Source organism: Ranitomeya imitator, chromosome 4 (assembly GCF_032444005.1).
Source record: "Ranitomeya imitator isolate aRanImi1 chromosome 4, aRanImi1.pri, whole genome shotgun sequence".
In the NCBI taxonomy this organism is placed as follows: Eukaryota; Metazoa; Chordata; class Amphibia; order Anura; family Dendrobatidae; genus Ranitomeya; species Ranitomeya imitator.
In genome coordinates, this window is record NC_091285.1 from 636,905,769 (window position 1) to 636,931,115 (window position 25,347).

General features: G+C 46.4%; 1 protein-coding gene across 3 annotated transcripts in view; it reads left to right on the forward strand.

Moving 5' to 3' along the window:
- The window catches only part of LOC138677027 (DBIRD complex subunit ZNF326-like), a 55,934-nt gene that overhangs the window by 14,485 nt on the left and 16,102 nt on the right, over positions 1 to 25,347 (forward strand). Inside the window, exons 5-7 of one of the 3 annotated variants that reach the window (XM_069766828.1) lie at positions 10,221 to 10,256; positions 12,339 to 12,404; positions 17,535 to 17,576. In XM_069766828.1, coding sequence (XP_069622929.1) covers positions 10,221 to 10,256; positions 12,339 to 12,404; positions 17,535 to 17,576 — 144 coding nt within the window. The remainder of the gene's footprint in view (positions 1 to 10,220; positions 10,257 to 12,338; positions 12,405 to 17,534; positions 17,577 to 25,347) is intronic. The other 2 variants (XM_069766829.1, XM_069766830.1) reach the window with 2 other exon arrangements.

The window sequence follows — 25,347 nt, forward strand, 5'->3', positions numbered from 1 at the left end:
TCATTAGACCCTTATCTACCTCAATGTGCGTCGTTTTCTTTCAGGTTTTCCGGAGGGATACAGGGTGAACAGTCACACCTGTAGTCCCACAATGCGGACTATGAGTACGGCGTGTACTGCCACCCCGTATCCTCATAGATCCGACAGCAGGACCATGATCCTAGCACACAAGCGTGCTCAGAAGTCCGGTCCTGGCTCCGTCCCCCACCCACTCGCCCACCAGAGCCTGTCGGTTGGAGGAGACGAGGACGTCCATCATAGCTCCCTGGATGTCTGATACCTTCACCGGTTTGAGGTTAGTAACAGACGGCGTGGGATGTTTAGGTGATAATACCCGCTCCCCTTCCTCTGGGTCCTTCTCGGGGTGGCATGGGAGGAGTCGTTTCTCCTTTGCGCGGTGACCGCACTACCTTTTTTGCTGCTGCCGCTCCTGTCCCCGAGTGGTGCGGAAGCCCTTCTGGCTGCCGTGTTGAATTTTGCGGCGGCCGCCCCTTCGCACGGCGGCCGCTCTGCTTCCCCCGCACCGTCTCGGCAGCCGCACAGCCACTTTTTTGCTGCGGCCGTTCCTTTAGCCGAGTGGCGCGGCGGCCCTTCTGGCAGCCACGCTTAATTTTACTGTGGCCGCTCCTTTCTGGCGCGGCGGCGCGCATGTCTCCTCGCGCGGCGGCCGCGCTGCACTGTCTAGGCAGCCGCACAGCCCCCTTTTGCTGCGGCCGCTCCTTGCTCTGGGTGGTGCGGCGGCCCTACTGGCACCCGTGCTGTTTTTTGCAGCGGCCGCTCCTCCCTCTCTGGTGCGCACACAGCCGCGCCGTTTTCCACCGGCGACCGCGCTTTTCTGTGGGGCCGTTGCAGCGAGCTTGCAGGCAGCCGCGCTGCCTTTTCCTGCGGCCGCGCTCCTTTCTGTCCTGGCGCGGCCATCTTGCGGGCGGCCGCGCCACTTCCTGGCTGCACGTCCGCCGTCTCCGCGGCCCTCTCCGGCGGTCGCCGGCTTCTAATTTAAGCCCCGGCTTCTCCCGGCCGCGACTCCGCCCACTTTCTTCTCTCCATCGGGCGGGCTTTTCTCCCACCCGACTGGTTCATTTCGGCGCATTAGGGGACACAGCTGGCGGTAGTGACACGGCGGTTAGCCCCGCCCACTTTCTCCTGCGCCCCCAAGTTTTTTTCGGCGCTAGGAACGCCTTGCCCCACTCCTTGCGGCTGCAGCTGGTTCCGCACTGAAGGGGCCAAACAGCAGTGTCCCAGAAGTCTGCTGTCTGTTTGTATTTCTGCGTTAAGGATCATCGCTGAGGTGCATCTTCTATCAAGATCCTCCTCTGGGCAGCTATGCAGCCTTTCCGTCCGAAGATCGCTCCGCCTGTCGTGAGTAGCTCTGCTACACAGACTGACACTCCTCTGCCCTTCTGTCCCCTAACCTTCTGTTATTTCTTCTCTCTGTCAGACCTGTAGCAACCCCCGCCCAGGACTCTCCCGCTGTTCCGCTACAGAGCGAAAACTCCACTCCAGCCTGGGTTTCCTCTCTATCACAATCCATAGCGGATCTAACACGGGTGTCTAAAACCCTTGTGTCTGTGGTTGATAGGTTGCCCCTGCAGACCCCCGCAGTAGCCAACGGGTCGCAGGAGGCTCCTTCTGAGCCTTCCGTTATAGGTCGCAAAAGGTCCAGACAGGAACACTGGTCTGAGTCCTTTTCCCGTTCCATTTCGCCCCATGGTCCTTCTCTGCGGTCGGCTTCCCCCGGTCCTCCTCCCCTGTGTCAGGCGAGGCTTTCTCTGATGCGCCTTCATAGGATATTTCGGCGCTGGATTCGAACCAAATCCATGAGGGATATGGTTCAGAACCTCATTGGAGCGATAAATCAGACCTGTGGCATCAAAGATTCCATTACGGAACCCGCAGACCAGGCGGTTTAGTTTAGACAGGCTAAACCAACTTCAAAGGTTTTCGCTCCTCACCCTGATTTAGAGGAAATCATGACGAGAGAAGGAGAGCATCCGGCCAGACGCTTTCAGAGAGTAAAGCGCCTTGGCGTTTTATATCCCTTTTCTCCGGAGCTCACCGCTAATTGGACTCGGTGGATCCTCGGGTTTCCAGGCTGTCGAGAGACCAACACTGTCCTTCCTCTATCTGGCGGAGCATCTCTGAAGGATTCTAATGATAGAATCCTTTGCGAAGTATCCAAATGGGCCAAACAGCTCCGTCCGGGCATCCCGGACGGGGCTCCACGCGGACAGCTAGCTGAGCTTGCCAGCCAGATTTCTCTTGTAGGTGAATACCTGGCCTCCGCTTCCCTGGATGCTGCGTCTTGTGCGACTCAGGCTTCCAACAATGCTGTTCCCTTCCGTCGGACCGTTGGCTCAAGGCCTGGCAGGCGGATTTGTCTTCCAAAAAGTCCCTTTCCAGCCGGGCTTTTTCAGGGTTTATGCAGCAGAGGCCACAGGCACGTCCAGAGAAGAACAGGGTTTTTTTTTTTTTTTTTTAGACCCACTCCTTCCTGGCGTTCTCGCTACTCCCAAGGTATATCTTCCAGGTCTAGGACTGGAAGATCCAACGCGGCATGACTCTCGACTAGACCCCAGCCCACTTGCCAGGCTGGGCGGCCGTCTCATCTTCCTCAGGGACATCTGGATCTCCTCAGTAGAGGGCACATGGGTCAGGGAAGTTGTATCCTCCGGATACAAAATACAGTTAGTTTCACGACCCCGGGATCGTTTCTTTGAATCCCGACCTCCAAGAGACCCCGCTCTAGTTCCGGGTTTCTTCACAACCATTGCTTCTCTTCTCAAAGCCGGGGGTAATTGTTCCCGTCCCAGAAAAAGCACGGTTCACAGGTTTCTACTCCAATCCTTTATGTGACCGATAAAAGAAGGAAGGTTCATCCCATTCTGGATCTCTAATTGCTGAACAGGAGAGTTCGTCTGAGACTCCTCAGGATGGAATCCCTACATTCAGTAATTTCTTCCATGGAGGCTCAGGAATTTCTGTGTTCCATAGATATTCAAGACGCCTACCTCCATGTCCCGATATTCCCGGGACATCATGGATTCCTGGGCTTTGCGGTGCTCCAGGACTCTTTTCAGTTTGTCGCCCTGCCGTTCGGTCTCGCAACCGCTCCCAGGGTTTTCATGAAGATCATGGCGGCACTGATAGCCATCTTTAGGGTCAGGGGACTGGTACCTTTTCCGTACCTCGACGACATCCTCATCAAGGCTCCGTCCTTTTTCTCAGGCTCGCGTGAGCCTCTCCATCGTCCTCGACACTAGCCGTTTCGGGTGGCTTGTCAACAAGTAGAAATCCTGTCTTGTTCCTTCGCAGTGCCTCCTTTTTTTCTGGGCATGCTCTTCGACACTCGTCAGATCAAAGTCTTCCTTTGCCGAGGGCAAGAGATCCGTCCTTCGTCGGGACGTACACTTGCTCCAGGGTCCTCGGCTTCCCTCCTTCCGATCGGCCATGAAGGTTCTGGGGAGGATGGTAGCAACATTGGAAGCGACACCCTTTGCCCTATTTCATTCACGACGTCTTCAGCAGGCCATCCTGTCAGTGTGACAGGTCTGTCTTGTCCCTGGATCGTCCAATCCATCTCTCTCCCCGGGTCAATCGGTCCCTCAACTGGTGGCTGACGTCACCTCTCATCTCCCAGGGCAGGTCCTTTCTTCCAGTTCTCTGGCAGGTGGTGAAGACTGACGCCAGCCTGCTCAGCTGGGGCGTGGTGTTTTGCCACCTGACTGTTCAGGGTCGTTGGTCGGCACAGGAGTCTTCTGGGCCGATCAATGTGCTCGAGATTCGGGCCATCTTTCTCTCCCTTTGCCACTGGGAAAGGATTCTCAGGGGTCTACCTATCCGAATCTAGGCGGACAACGCCACGGAGATGTCAATCATCAGGGGGAACTCTGAGTTCCTTGGCTGAGGTATCCAAGATCCTCCTCCGGGCAGAGGCAACGGTTCCGGTGATATCCTCAGTGCTTATCCCCGGTGTCGACAATTGAGCCGCCGACTTCTCAGCCGCGAGGGCCCCTCGGCAGGGGAATGGTCCTTGCATCAGGGGGTTCTTACATCAGCCTTGTCTTCGATGGGGGACTCCGGACGTAGACCTCATGGCGTCCCGAATGAACAGGGAGGTTCCTCGGTTCGTCTCCAGGTCTCGCAACCCTCTCGCAGTGGGCGTCGATGATCTGGCCATTCCTTGGTCGCAGTTCGTGCTTCCCTATCTGTTCCCATTCTTCCCTTGCTTCCCAAGCTGTTGAAAGGGATCAAGGCGGAGGGGTGCTGGCCATTCTGATTGCCCGGATTGGCCCAGGAGAGCTTGGTTTGCGGAGATCGTCAATCTTCTCGTGGACGCCCCCTGGTGCCTTCCAGACAGTCCCGATCTGCTGTCTCAGGGTCCGATCTACCACCCGAATTCTCGGTCGTTCAGTTTAACGGCGTGGCTGTTGATACCGCAGTTCTAAGAACGTCCGGCCTTTCGGACTGGGTGATTCTCACCATGATCCAGGCTCGGAAGCCTTCGTCTAAAGGATCTACTATCGTACCTGGAAGGCTTACGCCCGTTGGTGCGAGTCCAACCACGTTTCATCTATGTCCTTTCCCTGCCTTCCATCTTGGCCTTCCTCATTGCACCGAGCAACACCACTCTGAGACCAGATCCTTCCACCTCCTTAGGACCTTTGAACCCTGGCTGTTTTCAGTGTAAAGCCCCAAGATGTCTCTGCTGTACCTCCATCCTTAATGGGGTAACTCATTTTAAATCCAATGTTACAGGCACTTCGTACAAGATTAATTTTCATTTAAATTGCCAATCCACATATGTGGTTTACCTGTTGGAATGTGGGTGCGGCCTACAATATGTAGGCCGAACCATACAAACAATGCACGCCAGACTTAATAAGCATCGCCAAAACATTCGCAATGGCTTTCTCCTGCACAGCCTTTCAAAACATTTTTTAACAGCACACCATAAGGATCTTAAAACGCTAAAATTAATTATTGATCATGTACCTGACTCTGCGGCGGATCGTTTTAATAGTCTTGTGAATCGTGAGAGTTTTTGGATTTTTAAGCTCGGTACATTAACCCCTGAGGGGCTTAACTTAATGATTGAGAAAGTAGCTAGATAAGAGTCGTAATTATTGAACACGTAACTTTTTGTCTATATAGGTGTATACTTTTATTTATTATTTTTTATCTGTCATATGGTTTTAAATTTTAAATATATGTAGATTTAAAAAAAAAAAAACCACTTGTTTTCATGATTTTAATATTTTGAATTTGTGATTATATTTATCAGTGAATGTTCCTTTAAATTTGTAAATCTGTAAACAGCATTGTGATTGGCTGTTTATTGTTTAAATACTGCCTTCCTGTTCCCATTAATAAACTCCCACCTGAAGAAGACAGTGTTTACCGTTAAAACGCGTTGTGGCAAACGACATATGTTGTCTGAGTTTCCTTCAGCGCTCCTGGGACTGATTTCTGTTTGACACACTATCTTGGAAGGTGGCCTTTTTTGTGGCCATCACTTCTATCCGCCGCGTTTCCGAGTTGGCGGCACTGTCTTGCCGACCTCCATTCTTGGTCATTCACCAGGACAAGGTGGTCCTCAGGCCTCCGCCTTCTTTCCTTCCTAAGGTGGCTTCCACCTTCCACCTCAATGTGGACATCGTTCTATCTTCCTTTTGCCCAGGTCCGACTCATCCTCTGGAGCGATCGTTGAACAAGCTGGACCTCGTCAGGGCAGTGAGGATCTACCTGGCTAGAACGTCCACTTTCCGGAAGACGGGTTCTCTCTTCGTCATTCCTGATGGCACGCGCAGAGGCCAACCGGATTCTAAGGCGCTGGATCAGAACGGCAATTCTGGAGGCTTACCGGGTCAAGAGCAGAGTGCCCCCTCCTGGGATCAAGGCTCACTCTACCCGGGCGGTCAGCGCCTCCTTTGCGGTGCACCACAGGGCTTCCGCCCTACAGCTTTGCAAAGCGGCAATTTTGTCTTCCATCCACACATTCGCCAAATTTTACAAGGTCCATACCTATGCTTCGGCGGACGCCAGCCTGGGCAGAAGGATCCTGCAGGCGGCAGTGGTGAGTCCTCTGACCTGATGGAAGTCTGTTTTTCCCACCCCAGGGACTGCTTTGGGACATCCCATGGTTCCTGTGTCCCCCAATGAAAGGCGATGGAGAAAACAGGATTTTTGGTTGCTTACCGTAAAATCTGTTTCTCGGAGCCTTCATTGGGGGACACAGCTCCCTCCCAAGTTGAACAGCTCTGTTTACTGTTTACGTTTGAGTTCTTTGAACACTCTTTGAGTGTTTGAAACTGTTAATCTGTGGAGCGCTGTGAAATTTGTTGGCGCTATATAAAGTTTATTATTATTATATTATTCTTTCTCTTTTACACGTTGATTCTCCTACTGCTTTATCACTAACTGAATATCCTACTTCCTGTCGGTGGGGTGTATACTGCAGAGGAGGAGCTAACTTTTTTTATTTGCATAGTGTCAGCCTCCTAGTGGCAGCAGCATACACCCATGGTTCCTGTGTCCCCCAATGAAGGCTCCGCGAAACAGATTTTACGGTAAGCAACCAAAAATCCTGTTTTATGCACTTTACTGGTGATCCAGGGGGCCGCAGCATTTTTGTCTGATGCCTCAGCGGATTCAGTCAGGATGGCAGCTAGAGCAGCGGGCCTCTCTAACACAGCTCGGAGAGCATTATGGCTGATGTGCTGGCCGGGGGATATTCAAGCCAGGTCCAGACTTTGTTCCATACCCTGTGAAGGGGAGTACTTCTTTGCGCCGGTTCTGGATGAGCTTGTAGAGAAGGCAGGGGACGATAAAAAGAAGCTCCCCACCTTGTCGACCCCTTCCTATCAGCACCCCTTCCTATTGGCGTCCCTTCAAGTAGAAGAAGGTTCAGTCATTAGCCTTCCAGGGACCGAGCCAAGTGGAATGAGAGAAAGAAAAGAGGTACAGGGTTCATGTTTGGTGGCTCATTCTGAGAGCATAAGAAACCACCCCAATCACTGTCAGACCCGTAGGGGGTAAACTGTCGGCCTTCTATCCAGCCTGGTCACGGATTACCAATAGTGACTGGGAGCATAGCCTGATATCATCAGGGCTCAGATTGGAATTGTCCGCTATCCCGCAGGGCGAATTCATGGTAACCCCTCCCCAGTCGTCCCCCTCAGAACAGGCTGCCCAGGAGGCTGAGGTCCAGGAGCTATGCCATAAGAAGGTCCCGGTGGAGGGGTTTGAGGATTGTACTACCCCATTCCCCCCCCTTCTGATTCGGAAACCGGATGGCTCCTTCAGGATTATCATTAATCTTAGAGCTCTAAATGGGTTCTTGGTAGTGCGCCATTTCAAGATGGAATCGATTGGTTCGGCAATAAAACTATTTTTTGAAAACTGTTTTATGGCGGTGTTGGATCTAAAAGATGCCTACTACCACGTGCCTTCATGCAGATCACCAGTGGTTCCTCATGGGGAACGCGGTTAGACATTTTCAATTTGGACCTCTCCCCTTTGGTCTTGCTTGTTTACAAAAGTAGTTCCCGATGTCATGGCCCACTTGTGCAAAACCAACGTCCTGATTATTCCCTACCTGGATGACTTTCTTATTGTAGGCAGATCCACAGAGCATTGCTTAGTTCAGGTAGAGAGGACAATGTCCACTCTGGAATGCGTGCGGTGGCTACTGAACATTTAAAAATTCTCGGCTACAACCCTTAGGTGCAGCAGTTTCTGGGGCTCATTCTGGACTCAGAAAGACAGGAGTGTCGTCTGCCACCTGATAAGTTGATTCACCTTCAGCACCAGGTGTTTAGAGCATCAAACCAACCCACTATGTGCCTTAGGCAGGCTATGTCCCTGTTGGGTTCGCTAACCTCCTGCATTCCAGAGGTCCGGTGGGCACAGCTTCATATGAGAACCTTACAATGGGACGTGTTGGTTAATTATAGGGCCCTTAGGGGGTACCTGCAGTGACTGCTGACCTTGTCCCCGGCTTCTATACGTTCCCTGTGGTGGTTAGACTCGGGATAACCTGTCCAGGGGGGTTCCCTGGGAAAATCACACAACCCGGGTGATCACCACGGACGCTAGCCCTAGTGGTTGGGAGGCACATAAGGGGGAGGTTGTAGTCCAGAGCCTATGGGATCAACAGTTAGAAAGTTCATCTAACCTGAAAGAGCTAACGGCAGTAGAACTGGCAGTTACGGGGCTCCTTATCTACCTGCAGGGTTATCACGTAAGGATCCTCTCCGACAATCAGGTTGCGGTGGCCTACATCAATCGCCATTGTGGAACTCGATCCAGACCCCTAATGGAGGTGACAGAGCGGCTTTTCAAAATAGCAGAGGAGCATTTTCTATCTTTAATAGCACTGCACATAAGAGGAAAGGACAACATCAGGGCAGATTTTTTGAGCCGCAACCTACTAAGGCAGGGAGAATGGACGCTGAAAAACGCAGTCTTCGACCAGATTGTACAGATGTGGGGTCAGCCGGACGTAGACCTCTTTGCACCAAGAAGAACAGAAAAGTGAAACTGTTCTGTTCTCTCGACCCCAGAGAGAAATCGCTGGTGGTAGATTCCTTCTTGATAAAGTGGGACTTCAACCTGGGGTGGGCCTTTCCCCCCTTAGCCCTTTTGCCTCTAGTGGTGAGGAAGATCAGGGAGGACAGGGCAAGGGTTGTAGTAATTGCCCCTTTTTCCCCGAGGAGGGCGGAGTTCTCATGGCTAAGGACCATGTCGGTCTCCGATCCATGGGTGCTACCGGAGCATCTGGATCTCTTCTCCCAGGGTCCAGTGTCTACCATCCACAAGTGGGGCTTCACCTGACGGCGTGGAATTTGAAAAGGTCGTTACTGAGGGATAAAGGATTCTCTCCCAATTTAATAGACACTCTCCTAAAGAGTAGGAAGATAATTAAGACCAGGACCTACGCCAGAACCTGGAGGAAATTTTTAGCTACCTCAGAATTTAGAGCTGGGGAGGGGGTGCCAATAAGTTAGATTCTGGAGTTCCTTCAAAAAGTCTTAAAATGGGTCGTTCCACAAGTACCCTTAAGGTGCAAGTGTCAGCCCTGGGGGCCATATTTAGCTGCGACATCGCAGGTAATTATTGGGTGGCCAGATTTATTAAAGCGTTGAGCAGATGTAGGCCTTTTTATAAAGAGTTATGCCTCGGGACTTGAAATTGGTTCTCACGGCCATGACTGAGCCCCCGTTTGTGCTCATTATCTCAGCTTCGGTTAAAGTGCTCTCCCTTAAGGTAGCCTTCGCATTAACATCAGTGTGGAGGGTGAATTCCAGGCTCTTTCTAGACTTCCTCCATATAAACAGTTCCTGGATGACAGGGTGGTTCTTAGGCCAGATCCAACTTACTTGCCCAAGGTAGCCTCCAGATTCCACAGGTCGCAGGAGATAGTTCTCCCTTCTTTCCTCCCCAAGCCTACTAACCAGAAAGAAAGGAAGCTCCATACTTTAGACGATAGGAGGTGCGTGCTAGAGTATCAATTGGTTACTAATCCTTGGAAGAAGGATAATGCCTTGTTTGTGTCCTTCCAGGGCATCAGGAAGGGTCATAGGGTGTCAGAGTGCTTTAGCTAGGTGGATTAGGGAGGCTATTTCTTTAGCATGTACATCGAGTGGCAGGCCGGCACCGGAGGGGCTAAGGGCGCATTCGACTTGAGCCATGGCAACCTCATGGGTGGAGAGGTCGTCGGAGGTCTCAATCGACCAGATCTGTAAGGCAGCTACATTGTCCTTCCACCTTTTATAATCATTATAGGTTGGATATGGGTGCCTCCTCAGATCTCACCTTCAGTAGAACGGTGCTGCAGCCTGTGGTCCCTCCAAGAAAAATTACCTCTCTGTAATTCTCTTGTGGTGCTGTCATGAGAGACCGTATAAAGTCTGTTAGTACCAGTAATGGTATTTATCGGAGCCCACGACAGCACCCTTAGATTCCCTCCTTTCATGTGTGGGTGTGTACTTCTTACTCTTATAAGTTTTCACGTGTGTGAAATTGTTCGGTGTTAGAGTATTGTATATATTTCTGCCATTAACCATAGAGGTCCTCTTGGGCTCTGCTGTAATCCAACTGATGCGTGGGAGAGGTGCTGCCCTTTTGTATCTGTATGTTTCCTGTCCCTGAAGGGCAGATCCCCTCTCTCGTGGTGCTGTCATGGGCTCTGAAAAAAACTTCTTTTTTTTCTCCCCTTCCAGGTCCTGCCATTAATCAACAACCGCAGACTTCAGGAGGTGAGGATCTATACATTGTTTCTGCCATCTTAATATTAGTTCTCTGGGGATCCTGGGAATCTAGTCTTTCGTTTTTCTTGCATTTGCCCATTCCTCACACGAGAACCAAGATGCTGATGAGCTGCGCACCATTGTCAGGCGTGATCAGGACGGGATTTCTGCCTCTGCCTATAAGCGATGCATGATTCAATTGCAGCAAGCGGAGACATTTAAAGGGTTTTTTTATTTCAGAAAACACTCGTGCCCAGGTGCAGCAAAACTTTCTTCCTTGCTCTACCTCCCCTTGTCCAGCAATGAGTCTCTGCTCCAGGTGTTCTTTACTGCCTGCCTTTGACAGCACTGCAGACAATCAGTTATGTGAGCTGAGCTGAGCGATTCATGCTGTGTACTCAGGCAGCTCACTGACTGTAGCATTGTCGACATATCAGTGATGTGAGCTCAGCAGCTCGTGCCGTCTATTTCGGCAGAGCCACTGAGGTCACTCACTGACTGTAGCATTGTCGACATGACGTTAGCGCTGCAGGCAATCGGTGATGTGATCTGAGCGGCTCATGCTGTATATTAAGGCAGAACCACTGAGGTCACTTACTGACTAGTACTGGCAACATGACGTCAGCGCTGCAGGCAATCGGTTATGTGATCTGAGCGGCTCGTGTTGTCTATTCAGGCAGAGCCCTGAGGTCACTCACTGACTGTAGTACTGGCGACATGACGTCAGCGCTGCAGGCAAGTAAAGGGATTACAAATATTTCTAAATTGAAAATGTCTATAAGAACATTTTATTATTCATTGTTTGGATCCTCTGTTATCCCAGACACTTGTGCAATAATCTTTTCTACATTTTGGGAGATGTCCGACTACGGACTGTGACACACAGACTGGCCATGGGTCTCCCTCCTGTGATGCCAGCTGATTCTTGGTGGGTCTAGCAGTCGGGTTTGCAGGTGAGGGATAATGGGGAATCTAGTTGTCCGTGGAGCACAGTCCATGGATCGACCTTGGATCTCCTGACCTGAACTCGACAGCCTGTTATATATTGATGTGGCCGGTCTATGGACTGCGTTCCATGGACAACTAAGTTCACCCTTTATTATCCCTCATCTACAAGCCCGACTGCTGGACCCGCCAATAATCAGCTGGCATCACAGGAGGGCGATGCTATTTAGATGAAGCATTACATGATGAAGCATTACATGATGTTCCTTGTAGCAGTGTAATGCATGATCATGGTTGAATGCTGGTCTCCTAAAGGAAGAGCCTCGTCCACCACCTCACTAGCGCATGTGGGTTGTTTCGATAGTAACAAAAAAGCAGCGGAAGCGAGTTATGTTTTAGCCTTTACCTTTTTTTTTTTTTTTTTTGCAGCCATTAGCACTTTACAGTTTTCTTCTCCAGTAGAAGACTGACCCACTTTTGTTGACTGCTGTGAACATACACGTTTTTTTTTTTCTCCAGTCTGTCAGAACAGACTGACAGCTATTCGTCCTGACTCCCCTAGATCGATCATGGATGAAGGCAGAGGAGAAGGGAATTGACAGATATTTTGGACAAAGCCTGGAGCTACTCTGCGGCAGCAGTTGTCAGACAAGTTGCAAAACCAAAATCATCTAGGCAACTTGTCTGATACTTGCTGTGGTGCAACTATTTTCGAGCTTCAATTTTGCTGTTAAAAAAAAAAAAAAAAAAAAGCCAAGTCGCATGCAACATGCATCAAAATCTATGGCAAGTGTCACTTGCCACCAGCGACAGAAGATCAGACACACGGGAACAGTTGTGATTCTGTATCAGTTCGACTCCATACGAAACGTATTACTTTACATTGCTGTAATCTCAATGCTGCCGTGTAGCCCTAGCCTGAAGGATAAGTCATATTTAATTCAAACACGTCCGATCTTTTTTGGGAGGCATCTGCCATCGTTGGAGAGTCAGGACACCTTCATATTCATGAAATGTTCAGCAGGCTTTCTTACAAAGACATGTCCTACTCATTCTTTTCTTTCCTCTGTAACATATAAAGCCCACGCTGCATACACCGCCACCTACAAGCTTCTGGACTGCCCTAATCCCATTCTTCATTGTCAGTAGGTGCAGTGAAGAATCCACAGAAGCAACAGAAGACAAATGCCAACCAGCCCAAGCCTTCCGGAGGTAAGGACCTATGGGGTGTACATGTGCGGATAGTACAGGATTGTGTTAGGGAAAAAAACAGTGACTTGCGCTAATTTAACTGAGGAACTGTAAGGCCATGTGCAGGAGACCATGGTTTGATTATGGCCAAGCTTCGGTAATCCGACACGGGCCAATTTGCTAGTGTAAGTGCTGCTCTAATGCCAATTTAGAAGGTTTTGAGATTTGATCAGCGTCTGGCAAAAACCAAGAAATACACAGCCATGTGATTTCCAACAGTCTCCAAAGAATTCTGGAGTGTCCGTATACGAGGGGGCATCCAAAAAATCCGAAGAACTTTTTCTTTATTTTTTATTTATTATTATTTAAAATAACTTTTTGAAAACATTAATCCCCTTCAAATTACTGCCCATTAGATGCCATGCACTTCTCCCAACTGGTCGAAACATGTTTTATATTTATCTAATGCTGTTATACGACTCGATGTAAAAAAAAAACAAAAAACGTAATCAACTTGAAATTTGATTTCACTTGTCGTACCTTTTTTTTTTTTTTTGTTACCTGAAAGATGAGAAAAAGAGGTTAGATTATACTAACCGGGGGGGGGGGATGGGAGGTCCGATGGGCGTCGCGGTCCGGTCCAGCGCCTCCCATCTTCATAGGACATCGTCCTCTTCTTGTCTTCACGCTGCGGCTTCAGCCACGCTGCGGCTTCGGCGCAAGCGTACTTTGTCTGCCCTGTTGAGGGCAGAGCAAAGTACTGCAATGCGCAGGCGTTGGGCCTCTGACCTTTCCTGGCGCCTGCACACTGCAGTACTTTGCTCTGCCCTCAACAGGGCAGACAAAGTACGTGTGCGCTAGAGCCGCAGCGTGAAGATCCGAAGAGGACGTCGTCCTATGAAGATGGGAGGCCCCGGACCGTGACGCCCATCAGACCGGACCGCCACCCCAGGTGAGTATAATCTAACCTCTTTTTCTCATCTTTCAGGATACATCCGGGGCTTATCTACAGCATTTCAGAATCCTGTAGATAAGCCCCTGATACCGGTGGGCTTGGCTCACCTTCGATTTTGCGGGTGACAGGTTCCCTTTAAGGGGTTCAACTTTGTGACGTTTGGCCACTTCTGAACCGGGCAAACCACTTGCAATTCTTACCCGGCTTAGAACTTCCTTCTCATAAGGTTCCCAAAGCATTGAAACAGTTTCTGCCACTGTTCTCTTTACCAGGAAACAAAATTTGGTGTTGGCAAGTTGTTCCTTAACCCCTTTCTGCCATTAGACGTACTATTCCGTCCATGTGACCCGGGCCCTACTTCCCATGGACGCAATAGTACATCATAGGCGATCGGCCCTGGATGTCAGCTGATTATTACAGCTGACATCAGGCACTATGTGCCAGGAGGGGTCACGGACCGCTCCCGGCACATTAACCCCCGGAACACTGCGATCAAACATGAGGGAAGCGTCACGCAGGGAGGGGGCTCCCTGAGACCCTTGGAACAACGCGATGTGATCCAAAATGGCCACGGGAATCCTTCCGGGTCCTGCAGGGAGGTGGCTTGCAAGGGCCTGCTCAGATCAGGCGTCTGCAAGCCTGGAGCACTCCCTGTCAGATCGCTGATCTGACACAGTGCTTTGCAAAGTGTCCGATCAGTGATCTGACACTATAGCATGATGTCCCACTCTGGGACAAAGTAAAAAAAATCCTAAATAATGAAAAAATATATATATTGTTCCAATAAATTTCTTTATCTAAATAATAAAAAACAAGAAAACAATAAAAGTACACATATTTAGTATCGCCACGTCCGTAACGACCCGACCTATAAAACTGTCCCACAAGTTTAACCTTCAGTGATCACTGTAAAAAAAGAGGCAAAAAACGCTTTATTATCATACTGCCGAACAAAAAGTGGAATAACACGCGATCAAAAAGACGCATATAAATAAACATGGTACCAGTGAAATCATCATCTTGCCCTGCAAAAACGAGCCACCATACAACATCATCAGCAAAAAATAAAAAAGTTATAGTCCTCAGAATATAGCGATGCAAAAATAATTATTTTTTATATAAAATAGATTTTATCGTATAAAAGCGCCAAAGCATAAAAAAAAGATATAAATTAGGTATCGCTGTAATCGTTCTGACCCGAAGAATAAAACTGCTTTAACAATTTTATGAAACGTGGAACGGTATAAACGCTCCCCCTCCCCCAAAAAGAAATTCACGAATTGCTGGTTTCTGTTCATCCTGCCTCACAAAAATTGGAATAAAAAGCGATCAAAAAATGGCACGTGCCCGAAAATGGTACCAATAAAAACATCAATTCGTCCCGCAAAAAAACAAGACCTCACATGACTCTGTGGACCAAAATATGGAAAAATTATAGCTCTCAAAATGTGGAGACGCAAAAACATTTTTTTGCAATAGAAAGAGTCTTTTTTGTGTGACAGCTGCCAATCATAAATATCCGCTAAAAAACCCGCTATAAATAAATCAAAGCCCCTTCATCACCCGCTTAGTTAGGGAAATATAATAAAATTTTAAAAATGTATTTATTTCCATTTTCTCGTTAGGGTTAGGGCTAAAGTTAGGGTTAGGGCTAAAGTTAGGGTTAGGGCTAAAGTTAGGGTTAGGGCTGGGGCTACAGTTAGGGTTGGGGCTAAAGTTAGGGTTAGGGTTTGGATTACATTTACGGTTGAGATTAGGGTTAGGGGTGTGTCAGGGTTAGGGGTGTGGTTAGGGTTATGGTTGGGATTAGGGTTAGGGTTGGGTTTAGGGTTAGGGGTGTGGTTGGGATTAGGGTTAGGGGCATGTTCGGGTTAGGGTTATGGATAGGGTTGGGATTAGGGTTAGGGGTGTGTTTCGGTTAGGGTTTCAGTTAGAATCGGGGTGGTTTCCACTGTTTAGGCACATCAGGGGCTCTCCAAACACGACATGGCGTCTGATCTCAATTCCAGCCAATTCTGCGTTGAAAAAGTAAAATAGTGCTCCTTCTCTTCTGAGCTCTCCCATGCGCCAAAACAAGGGGTTCCCCCCCACATATGGGGTATAAATGTACTCAGGACAAATTGGAGAACAACTTTTGGTGTCCAATTCCTCCTGTTACCCTTGGGAAAATACAAAACTGGTGTCTAAAAAAAATTTTGTGGAAAAAAAATGATTTTTTTATTTTCACGGCTCTGCGTTATAAACTGTAGTGAAACACTTGGGGGTTCAAAGTTCTCACAACACATCTAGATAAGTTCCTTGGGGGGGGTCTACTTTCCAAAATGGTGTCACTTGTGGGGGGTTTCAATTTAGGCACATCAGGGGCTCTGCAAACGCGACATGGCTTTCCATCTCAAGTCGTGTCAATTTTGCATTGAAAAGTCAAACGGCGCTCCTTCCCTTCCGAGCTCTGCTATGCACCCAAACAGTTGTTTATCCCCACATATGGGATATTGGCATACTCAGGACAAATTGCATAACACTTTTTGGGGCCCAATTTCTTCTGTTACCCGTGGGAAAATAAAACAAATTGGAGCTAAAGTAAATTTTTTGTGAAAAAAAAGTTAAATGTTCAGTTTTTTTTAATTTTTTTTAAGCATTCCAAAAATTCCTGTGAAATACCTGAAGGGTTAATAAACTTCTTGAATGTGGTTTTGAGCACCTTGAGGGGTGCAGTTTTTAGAATGGTGTCACACTTGGGTATTTTCTATCATATAGACTCCTCAAAATGACTTCAAATGTGGTGATGTTCCTAAAAAAATGGTGTTGTAAAAATGAGAAATTGCTGGTCAACTTTTAACCTTTATAACTCCCTAACACAAAAAAAATTTTGATTCCAAAATTGTGCTGATGTAAAGTATACATGTGGGAAATGTTACTTATTAAGTATTTTGTGTGACATAACTGTGATTTAAGGGCATAAAAATTAAAAGTTGGAAAATTGTGAAATTTTCAAAATTTTTGCAATATTTCGATTTTTTTTCACAAATAACGCAGGTAATATCAAAGAAATGTTACCACTAACATGAAGTACAATATGTCACGTGAAAACATGTCAGAATTACTGGGATCCGTTGAAGCGTTCCAGAGTTATAACCTCATAAAGGGACAGTGGTCAGAATTGTAAAAATTGGCCCGGTCATTAACGTGCAAACCACCCTTGGGGGTAAAGGGGTTAAAGTTTGCCATCATAAAATCTTTGGGAGGGGCTTAAGAAAACAATCGCTGTCCGCTTCGATGGTTTCTCAGGAATGCTATTTGGCCAACGGAGCAGGGGAGAGTGTCTACTAAGCGTACCTAGCGGGAGAGGGCAGCATGGCCAACCCACTTGCCTACAGAAAATAATTCTCCTTTTTTGGGGGGTACCCCCTCGTATCTACGCCCTTGATGAATATAGGCTTTCTGTACATAAAGGTTTCTTACATAATGGTAAACTTCATAATAAGTAAAGACTGTATCCATCCAGCTTAGTGGAATTCGGGCCGAGTAGAGAAGACCGTAGTAGTTCGGCAGCGGATTCTCTGCTTCCGAAATGACGACCGCTCAGAGGATCTTTACGATACAAGAGTTTGGAGATATATTGAAATTAATTATTTGGAGAGTAATGGTCTGGAGGATGCTCCTGATTAGCGCCGGCGGCTGCCCCACTTTTTCGTGGGCATTCTCTCTTTTTTTTTTCCTTGCTCTCAGATGCTGCTAAACATTCTAATCAGACGACAGAGAAAGCTTTTTGTAAAAGAGAAAAAATTAAGACGTGAGCGTTTCCATGTTATATTAATACATAATGCTACAAGAACAGAACCGTAGATATTGAAAACGCATTGATTGGGAAAGGGGCAGCTGCTCATGGCATCCTAAAGCCGCTCATGGGACGGCGGATTTCAATGCACTTTCAGTATGATAGCGGGAGTTTCCTGGGTTAAGTGCAACTTATCAGCTTTATTCGGCACCCATCCCTTGTAGATTGTGAGCCCTCGCGGGCAGGGTCCTCTCTCCTCCTGCACCAGTTGTCTTGTATTGTTCGAGATTATTGTACCTGTTTTTATTATGTATACCCCTCCTCACATGTAAAGCGCCATGGAATAAATGGCGCTATAATAATAAATAACTAGTTTTCACATCTCAGGTTTTTTCTGGTTATATTTTCCTATTTCCAGGTGCCGCTAAACGACAAAACAGACTATGGCAAGCTTCAGTAGGTGAGGATCCATACCTTGCTTTGGACTCCATGATGTTAGGTCTCTTGGTCTGCTAGGAATCTTGTTTCTCATTGCCAAGCATACAGGTGCTTCTCACAAAATTAGAATATCATAAAAAAGTTAATTTATTTCAGTTCTTCAATACAAAACAGTGAAGCTTCTATATTATATAGTCATTACAAACAGCGTGATCTATTTCAAATGTTTTTTTCTGTTAATGTTGATGATTATGCCTTACAGCCATTGAAAACACAAAAGTCATTATCTCAGTAAATTAGAATACTTTATAACACCAGCTTGAAAAATTATTGTAAAATACGTAATGTTGGCCTACTGAAATATATGTTCAGTAAATGCCCTCAATACTTGGTCGGGGCTCCTTTTGGATCAATTACTGCATCAATGCGGCGTGGAATGGAGGCGATCAGCCTGTGGCACTGCTGAGGTGTTATGGAAGCCCAGGTTGCTTTGATAGCAGCCTTCAGCTCGTCTGCATTGTTGGGTCTGGTGTCTCATTTTCCTCTTGACAATACCCCATAGATTCTCTATGGAGTTAAGATCAGGCGAGTTTGCTGGCCAATTAAGCACAGAGATACTGTTTGTAAACCAGGTATTGGTACTTTTGGCAGTGTGGACAGGTGCCAAGTCCTGCTGGAGAATGACATTTCCATCTCCAGAAAGCTTGTTGCCAGAGGGAAGCATGTGGTGCTCTAAAATTTCCTGGTAGACGGCTGCGCTGACTTTGGTCTTGATAAAACACAGTGGACCTACACCAGCAGATTATATGGCTCCCCAAACCATCACTGATTGTGGAAACTTCACAGTAGACCTCCAGCAGCTTGGATTGGGGCCTCTCCACTCTTCCTCCAGACTCTGGGACCTTGATTTCCAAATGAAATGCAAATTTACTTTCATCTGAAAACACCTTGGACCACTGACAACAGTCCAGTTCTTTTTCTCCTTCGCCCAGGTAAGACACTTCTGGCGTTGTCTATTGGTCATGAGTGGCCTGACACAAGGAATGTGACACTTGTAGCCCATGTCCTGGATACGTCTGTGTGTGGTGAAGCAATGACTCCAGCAGCAGTCCACTCCTTGTGAATCTCCCCCAAATTTTGAATGGTCTTTTCTTAACAATCCTTTCAAGGCTGCAGTTATCCCTGTTGCTTGTGCACCTTTTTCTACCACACTTTTTCCTTTCACTCCACTTTCCATTAATATGCTTGGATACAGCACTCTGTAAACAGCCAGCTTCTTTAGCAATGACCTTTTGTGGCTTACCCTCCTTGTGGAGTGTCAATGACTGCCTTCTGGACATCTGTCAAGTCTGCAGTCTTCCCCATGATTGTGGAGCCTAATGAAACAGTCTAAGGGACCTTTTAAAGCGCAACCGAAATAAATTAACTTTTTGATGATACTCTAATTTTGTGAGAAGCACCTGTGTATTATCAACCTTTTTATCACTCGTGAGAACCAAAATGCCATCCGTTAGACAGAACTGTGCACTGGTATCAGTTAGACAGGATGAGGATAGGTTTTCTTTTTTAAAACCTAAATTTTTATTTATTTACAAATTGTGTCGAGCATTACATCTTATTGACATTAAATTCTTAATAATTAACACAACGTTATGGCGATTAGGGAAGGGAAGAGGATAGGGGAAATGGTGACGTTACAATAACTATCCAATCACATTCTCTATATGCGAATCTGCAAAGTTATTTAACAACGGTATTTAAACGGAAAGATAACAAATTGTTCCATTTTTCCTGAAATTGAGCTATATTATTAGATGTGGCGATTATTTTTTCTGATAGGCAATTTTCGTTGATCAGTGATACGACCTCGGGCAGTGAGGGGCACTTGGAGTTTTTCCAGTAACTAGCAATTTTGATTCTTGTTGCTACAATAATATGTACAATCACTGTACGGAACTCATAGGGAAACGAGTCCAAATCAATAGCGAGTAACGCCTGCTGTGCATTAAGATTCACCGGTATACCACAAATCTGGAACATCAGATGATCTACGGCTTCCCACAGACGTCTAATTCTGTCACAACTCCACCATATATGTAGCATGTCTGCACAGGGGTCTCCACACCTCCAGCACGTGTCTGGGGAACTGCGGAACATCCTTGACAATCTACTGGGAGTGAAATACCACCGATATAACAATTTCCTGGCGTTTTCTATGTGGTTGGTACATTTAGATTGGCTTCCAATAATTAAGAAGGATGCCCTCCACTGATCGGGTGTGAATGTGCAGTTCAGGTCTTTTTCCCACTTTTGCAGGTATGTAGTTAGAGAGGGCAGGGTATTCTCCAACATACAGTCGTAGCTTGTGGACAGCGCTCTAATCTGTGATGTCGGGTTCATCAGCATAGAGTAAAGTTTAGATGGCGGTGCAGGCATCTGTTTTTTCCTTTCAGTTAGGAAATGCCGGATCTGCAAATATTTGTAAAAATCCCTTTGAGGAACATTGTATTTATCTCTCAATGATGTAAAAGTAATTATTTCCTCCCCATCACACAAGTTCCCCAATTGAGGTGGTTTTGGGTAAATTCCAATTTTTAAGTTTGAGGTCCGGGATACAATGCTCCAGTGTCTCTATAGGAGCTTTGAGGAATTTGGTTTGTATAAGGCCTAATTTATTAGTCAACACACTCCATAGCTCCAGAGCCGCGTCTATTGTTGGGGACATTTTAAGGTTTCTATTAGGGACTTTAGTTTGATGTGCATGGTAAAAAGCTGAGACATTGGAGGTTCTCATCAAATGTTTTTCAATTGCTATCCAGTGCCGATCATCATCATTATTCCACATGAATCGTAACTGTTCGAATAATGCGGCCCTGTAGTACCGGACCACTGAGGGGCACCCTAGGCCACCCTTACTCATAGGGATGTAAAGCGTGTCCGCTTGGACTCTGGGTTTTCTCTCTTGCCAAATGTATTTTAAAATCATTGCTTGAATCTCTTTTAATATTTTCATTGGGAATATGATGGGGAGATTGCGGAACAAATACAGTATTTGTGGGAGAATGAACATTTTTACCGATGCAATCCTGCCCAGCCATGATAGTTCATGCTTCTTCATACGTAACATGTCCGTTTGGATTTTCTTCCTTAGAGACTCATAATTCAATGATAGAATTTTATCTGCCGAGAGTGTCAGCCGAATACCTAAATACTCAATATGGTCATTTTCCCACTTAAAAGGGTATTTATTCTCAAAGTTTTTGGGGTGTTTTGTGAGAGGGGTTAGGTTTAATACCTGGCATTTAGACACGTTCAGCTTATAATATGATATTTTAGTATATGAATCGATTACTTGAATTGCTGCCGGTAATGATTCTGTCGGGTTTGTTAACGCTAGAATGATGTCGTCAGCAAATAAACCTATTTTGTGTTCCGTTTTATTCACCTGAATTCCTGATATCATCGAGTGTGATCTAATTTTCTGCGCTAGAGGCTCAATCACCAAAGCGAATATAAGGGGTGATAGCGGACACCCCTGTCTCGTCCCGTTAGTAATAGTAAACCTGTCCGACATCATTCCAGAGACAGAAACCGACGCTGATGGGTGAGAATATAGCAGAGTGATTGCTTTAGCAATATTACCCGTAAATCCGAATCTGGCCAGAACCTCAAACAGGTATCCCCAATGCACCCGATCGAATGCCTTCTCCGCGTCCAGGGATAGAAGCAAAGAAGGCGTCCGGTCCCTCCCTGCCACATGGATGAGGTCAATCATTCGTCTGGTGCCGTCCAATGTCTGTCTAGATTTGATAAATCAAACCTGGTCTCCGTGCACCAGGGAAGGGATCACATCGGAGAGTCTATTTGCTAAGATTTTGGAGTACAGCTTGAGGTCAGTATTTAGAAGGGATATTGGCCTGAAATTACTTGGATGATCGGGCGTTTTTCCTGGCTTGGGGAGGGGGACTATAGTCGCTTGTAACATTTCTTCTCGTATTTTGCCTGTTTCAAATATATTTTGGAAGACTAATAATAGATGTGGGGACAATATTTGGTTGAATAACTTCAAGTATTCATTAGTTATACCATCCGGTCCTGGGGATTTATTATTTTTTGTTGCCTGAATGGTTTGTTGGATTTCTTTTTGGCTTATAGGTTGATTTATTGCCATCAATTTACCCTCTGGGATTTGGGGTAGGGATATGCTATTCAGGAAATTATTAATTAGCTCAGCGTTGGGTTGTGGGATAAGGTTGTCGGTCTTGAGATTATAGAGTGAGGAGTAATATCTTGCGAAAGTATTCGCAATTTCTTTAGGGTTGTATATTTTGTTCTTTTGATCATCTTGTATGTGAGCTATTTTTTGCTTTGCTAATCTCGCTTTAATCTTATTGGCAAGTATTTTACTCGCCTTATTCCCCTGCCAATAATATTTTGCTTTATTCCGCCTCAAATTATGCTCATATTTATATTGGAATAGCTGATATAGTTCGTATCTTGCCTTTTGTAGTTTTCTATATACCGTGGGTGATGGGCTATGTTTATGGATGTTTTCCAATGTTGCTATATTTTTATTGAGCTCTTCTATTTGTCGCATTCTCAATTTTTTGTGTTGCGCTCCTATCTGTATTAGCCGCCCTCTTACATAGGCCTTGTGGGCGCACCACACTGTGGTCGGGGATATGTCAGGCGTACTATTGATATCAAAAAATTCCTGGAGAAGGTCATTAAGTTGGGATTTAATATTATCTGAGGCTATTAAGAAGTTATTAATTCTCCACGGAGAATAAGTTAAATTATTGTACGTCTCTTTAATTTGGCATGTTACAGGAGCGTGGTCCGACCAGGTTATGTTCCCAATTTTTGCTGATTGTATATTTTGTAGGAGCCATTTATCCACTACTATTAGATCTATTCTTGAATATACTTTGTGTGGGTGGGAGTAATATGTATAATCCCTTTCAGAAGCATGAAGGACCCTCCACGTGTCATACAGTTCTTCTGATATAAGACAATGGGACAACGCATGGGATTGGGACTTTTTCTTTGAGCACCAAGATTTGTCTATATTGGGGATCGGGACGATGTTAAAATCTCCACAGATTAGCAGGGATCCTTGTTTTATTTTGGATAATTTAGTTATGAGGTCTTTAATAAAAGTGATTTGACCTGTATTGGGTGCATATATAGATGCAATTGTATACACCTTATTATTGATACTACATATCAATATTACATATCTGCCTTCATCATCCAGAACGCTATCAACAAGCTGGAACGCTACAGTGTCTTTTATTGCAATCGCTGCCCCTCTCTTCTTTTTCACCGCATATGACACATAGATATGGGGGTAATTTTTATGTTGTAGTCTGTGTATCGTCACGATTTAAATGAGTTTCTTGGACACATAGTATGTCCGCTTTGAGTGCCTGGGCTTCTTTCCATAATAACGATCTCTTGAAAGGGCTGTTTAGGCCTTTCGCATTAATGCTAGATATTTGAAATACCGTCAGTTACAAAAAAGAAAAAAAAATTAAATCAGTCACCAGATACAGGATAATAATAAGGGAAACAAAGAGGTTAAAGTAATTAACAACAACCAGAACAAGTACAACTTGTACAACTCATAGTCCGGTTCTATGTGAACCAACTGGATAGTCGTTCCTATCCAGTATTAAAGGGGGGGGGGGAGAGAATAAAAAAACGAAAGCAATATTCTCATGCCCCTTCAACCTGCCAGCCAGGCAAAAAAAATAAGTGTGGTGTCCCGGCATAGGCACACAGGGGATACATATGGTAACAGAGTACTTGCGTGAGAATCAGGTCCATTCTTTGTTCAGCGTCGGGGGTCTTTTCTTTAGTGGGGAGCTGGTATCTTCATCCACTGATGTCAGGGACCATTCCTGGAGCAGGGTCATGGCCTCTCTGGGAGACGCAAGGACGTGTGAAGTTCCGTTTTTCGTCACGATGAGCTTTACTGGATATCCCCACTTGTAGACAATACTGTTGTCCCGTAGAATCTTGGTTGCGGATGAGAATTCTCGCCTCCTGTTCAGGGTTGTCGCAGACAAGTCGGTGAACACCAGAATGTTCCGGAATCTTTCTGGAAGTTCTTGCTTTGCTGACGCTGACTTGGTCACTGCCTCCTTGAAGTGGTAGAAGTGCATCCTGCCTATCACGTCTCGTCGTGCGGAGCTGGGAGCAGACTTTGGTTTGGGGGTCCGATGTGCCCTGTCAATCAGCAGGTCCCTCTGTTCTGCTGACGGCACCAGAATTGTGAAGAAGTCCATTAGAAACTCCTTTAGTGTATCCGCTGACACGCTCTCAGGAATTCCTCTGAAACGTAGGTTATTGCGCCTGGATCGGACTTCTAGGTCTGCAAGCTTCAGTTTTAGGGCCATGATTTCTTCGTCCGCTTCATTATGCGCGTCTACTAGTTGGTTGTGCGCCGTAATATATTCCTCCAGTTTCCCCTCTATGTGTGAGGTTCTGTCGCCAATCTGGGTTATTTCTTTATGTAGCTCAGTGAAAGCCGTTGTGATATCAGTGTGAATGGCTTGCTTCAGGTCTCCCAGCAGGGATCTGAGTGTGGCTACAGTGACAGGGGCAGAATTGGAGTCTGTAATGGGAGAGTCTGAGGAGACGGTCAGGGCTGTGTTTAATGGCTGTAAATCTTCAGGCTCTGAACCTTCAGCATTCCTAGCAGGGGGGGAAAGCAGGGACTGCAGCGTTGGTGAATAGCTCTGTGTGCTCAGGGATCTTGCAGTTTTGCTGGGAGTTTGGGGCTGGTGGAGTGATTCACTGTGCAGCTCTGGCCTTTGCTTCACACTGCCATTACTCCTGCTGCTGCCGGCGGCCGCATGGTGAGAGCTGCGGTCGCCATCTTGGATCCAGCTACCCACCGCTTCAAAGACCTGGACCCTGCTGGGCGCCTGCCCCCTCCTTCTCCCTCGCTTCATTCCTGGAGTGCACCACCGCCTGGCTTATCTTATCTTCGGATCTGACCTCCTCCGGTCACCTCACTGTGCTTTGGGCCGCTTATGATAGCTGGTGGTTAGGGAGCTCGAGCCTCGCACGTCCGCTCAGCTCCACATCCGGTCACGCCCCCCGAGGATAGGTTTTCTACAGTTCAAGCAGTAGATTATTCACTGACCGTAAGCAGAGACCTTGAAAGTGTTAATGAATTGGCACACAATGTGTAGAAACTTCTTATTATACATTGATTGGATCTTTTGTTAAACTAGAAACCTGATCAATAGTCTATAAACCGTATCGTACATCATCTGCAGGTTAGACTGCTGGAACCGTCAAGAATCAACAGGGAGATGTTCTAGAAATGTAGTGTAATAAATGATCGCATTGAGTGCTTTAGTGCTGGCCTTTACAGAAGATCTTTATATCTCCAAATTCTTGTATCGTACAGTAATGGTCAGATCTTTCATTTTTTACAATTGGTTTGGGGCCCTGTTGATGTCATATTTTATGCTTCAAAAACCTTTTCTTTCATGTGAAATTTACGACGTTTTTTTCCGTGTCAACAAAAATTGCTTTATGCGGATAATAGATCATAGCATAAAGTAAGTGTATAGGGGCACATTGTGACTTAGAGGGTACTGCAAAAGGTTGGAATCAGATGGACTTTGTGCAATATAATCTCATTCCACCTGCATTACCCTGATAAATACAGCACTATCCTTAAGTTTTAGGTGTAGGGAAAAATGCTACACAATAAGGGCTCTTTCAGACGTCCGAGGCCTTATCGCAAAGCATCGGCTTGTCGCACATCTTCTGAC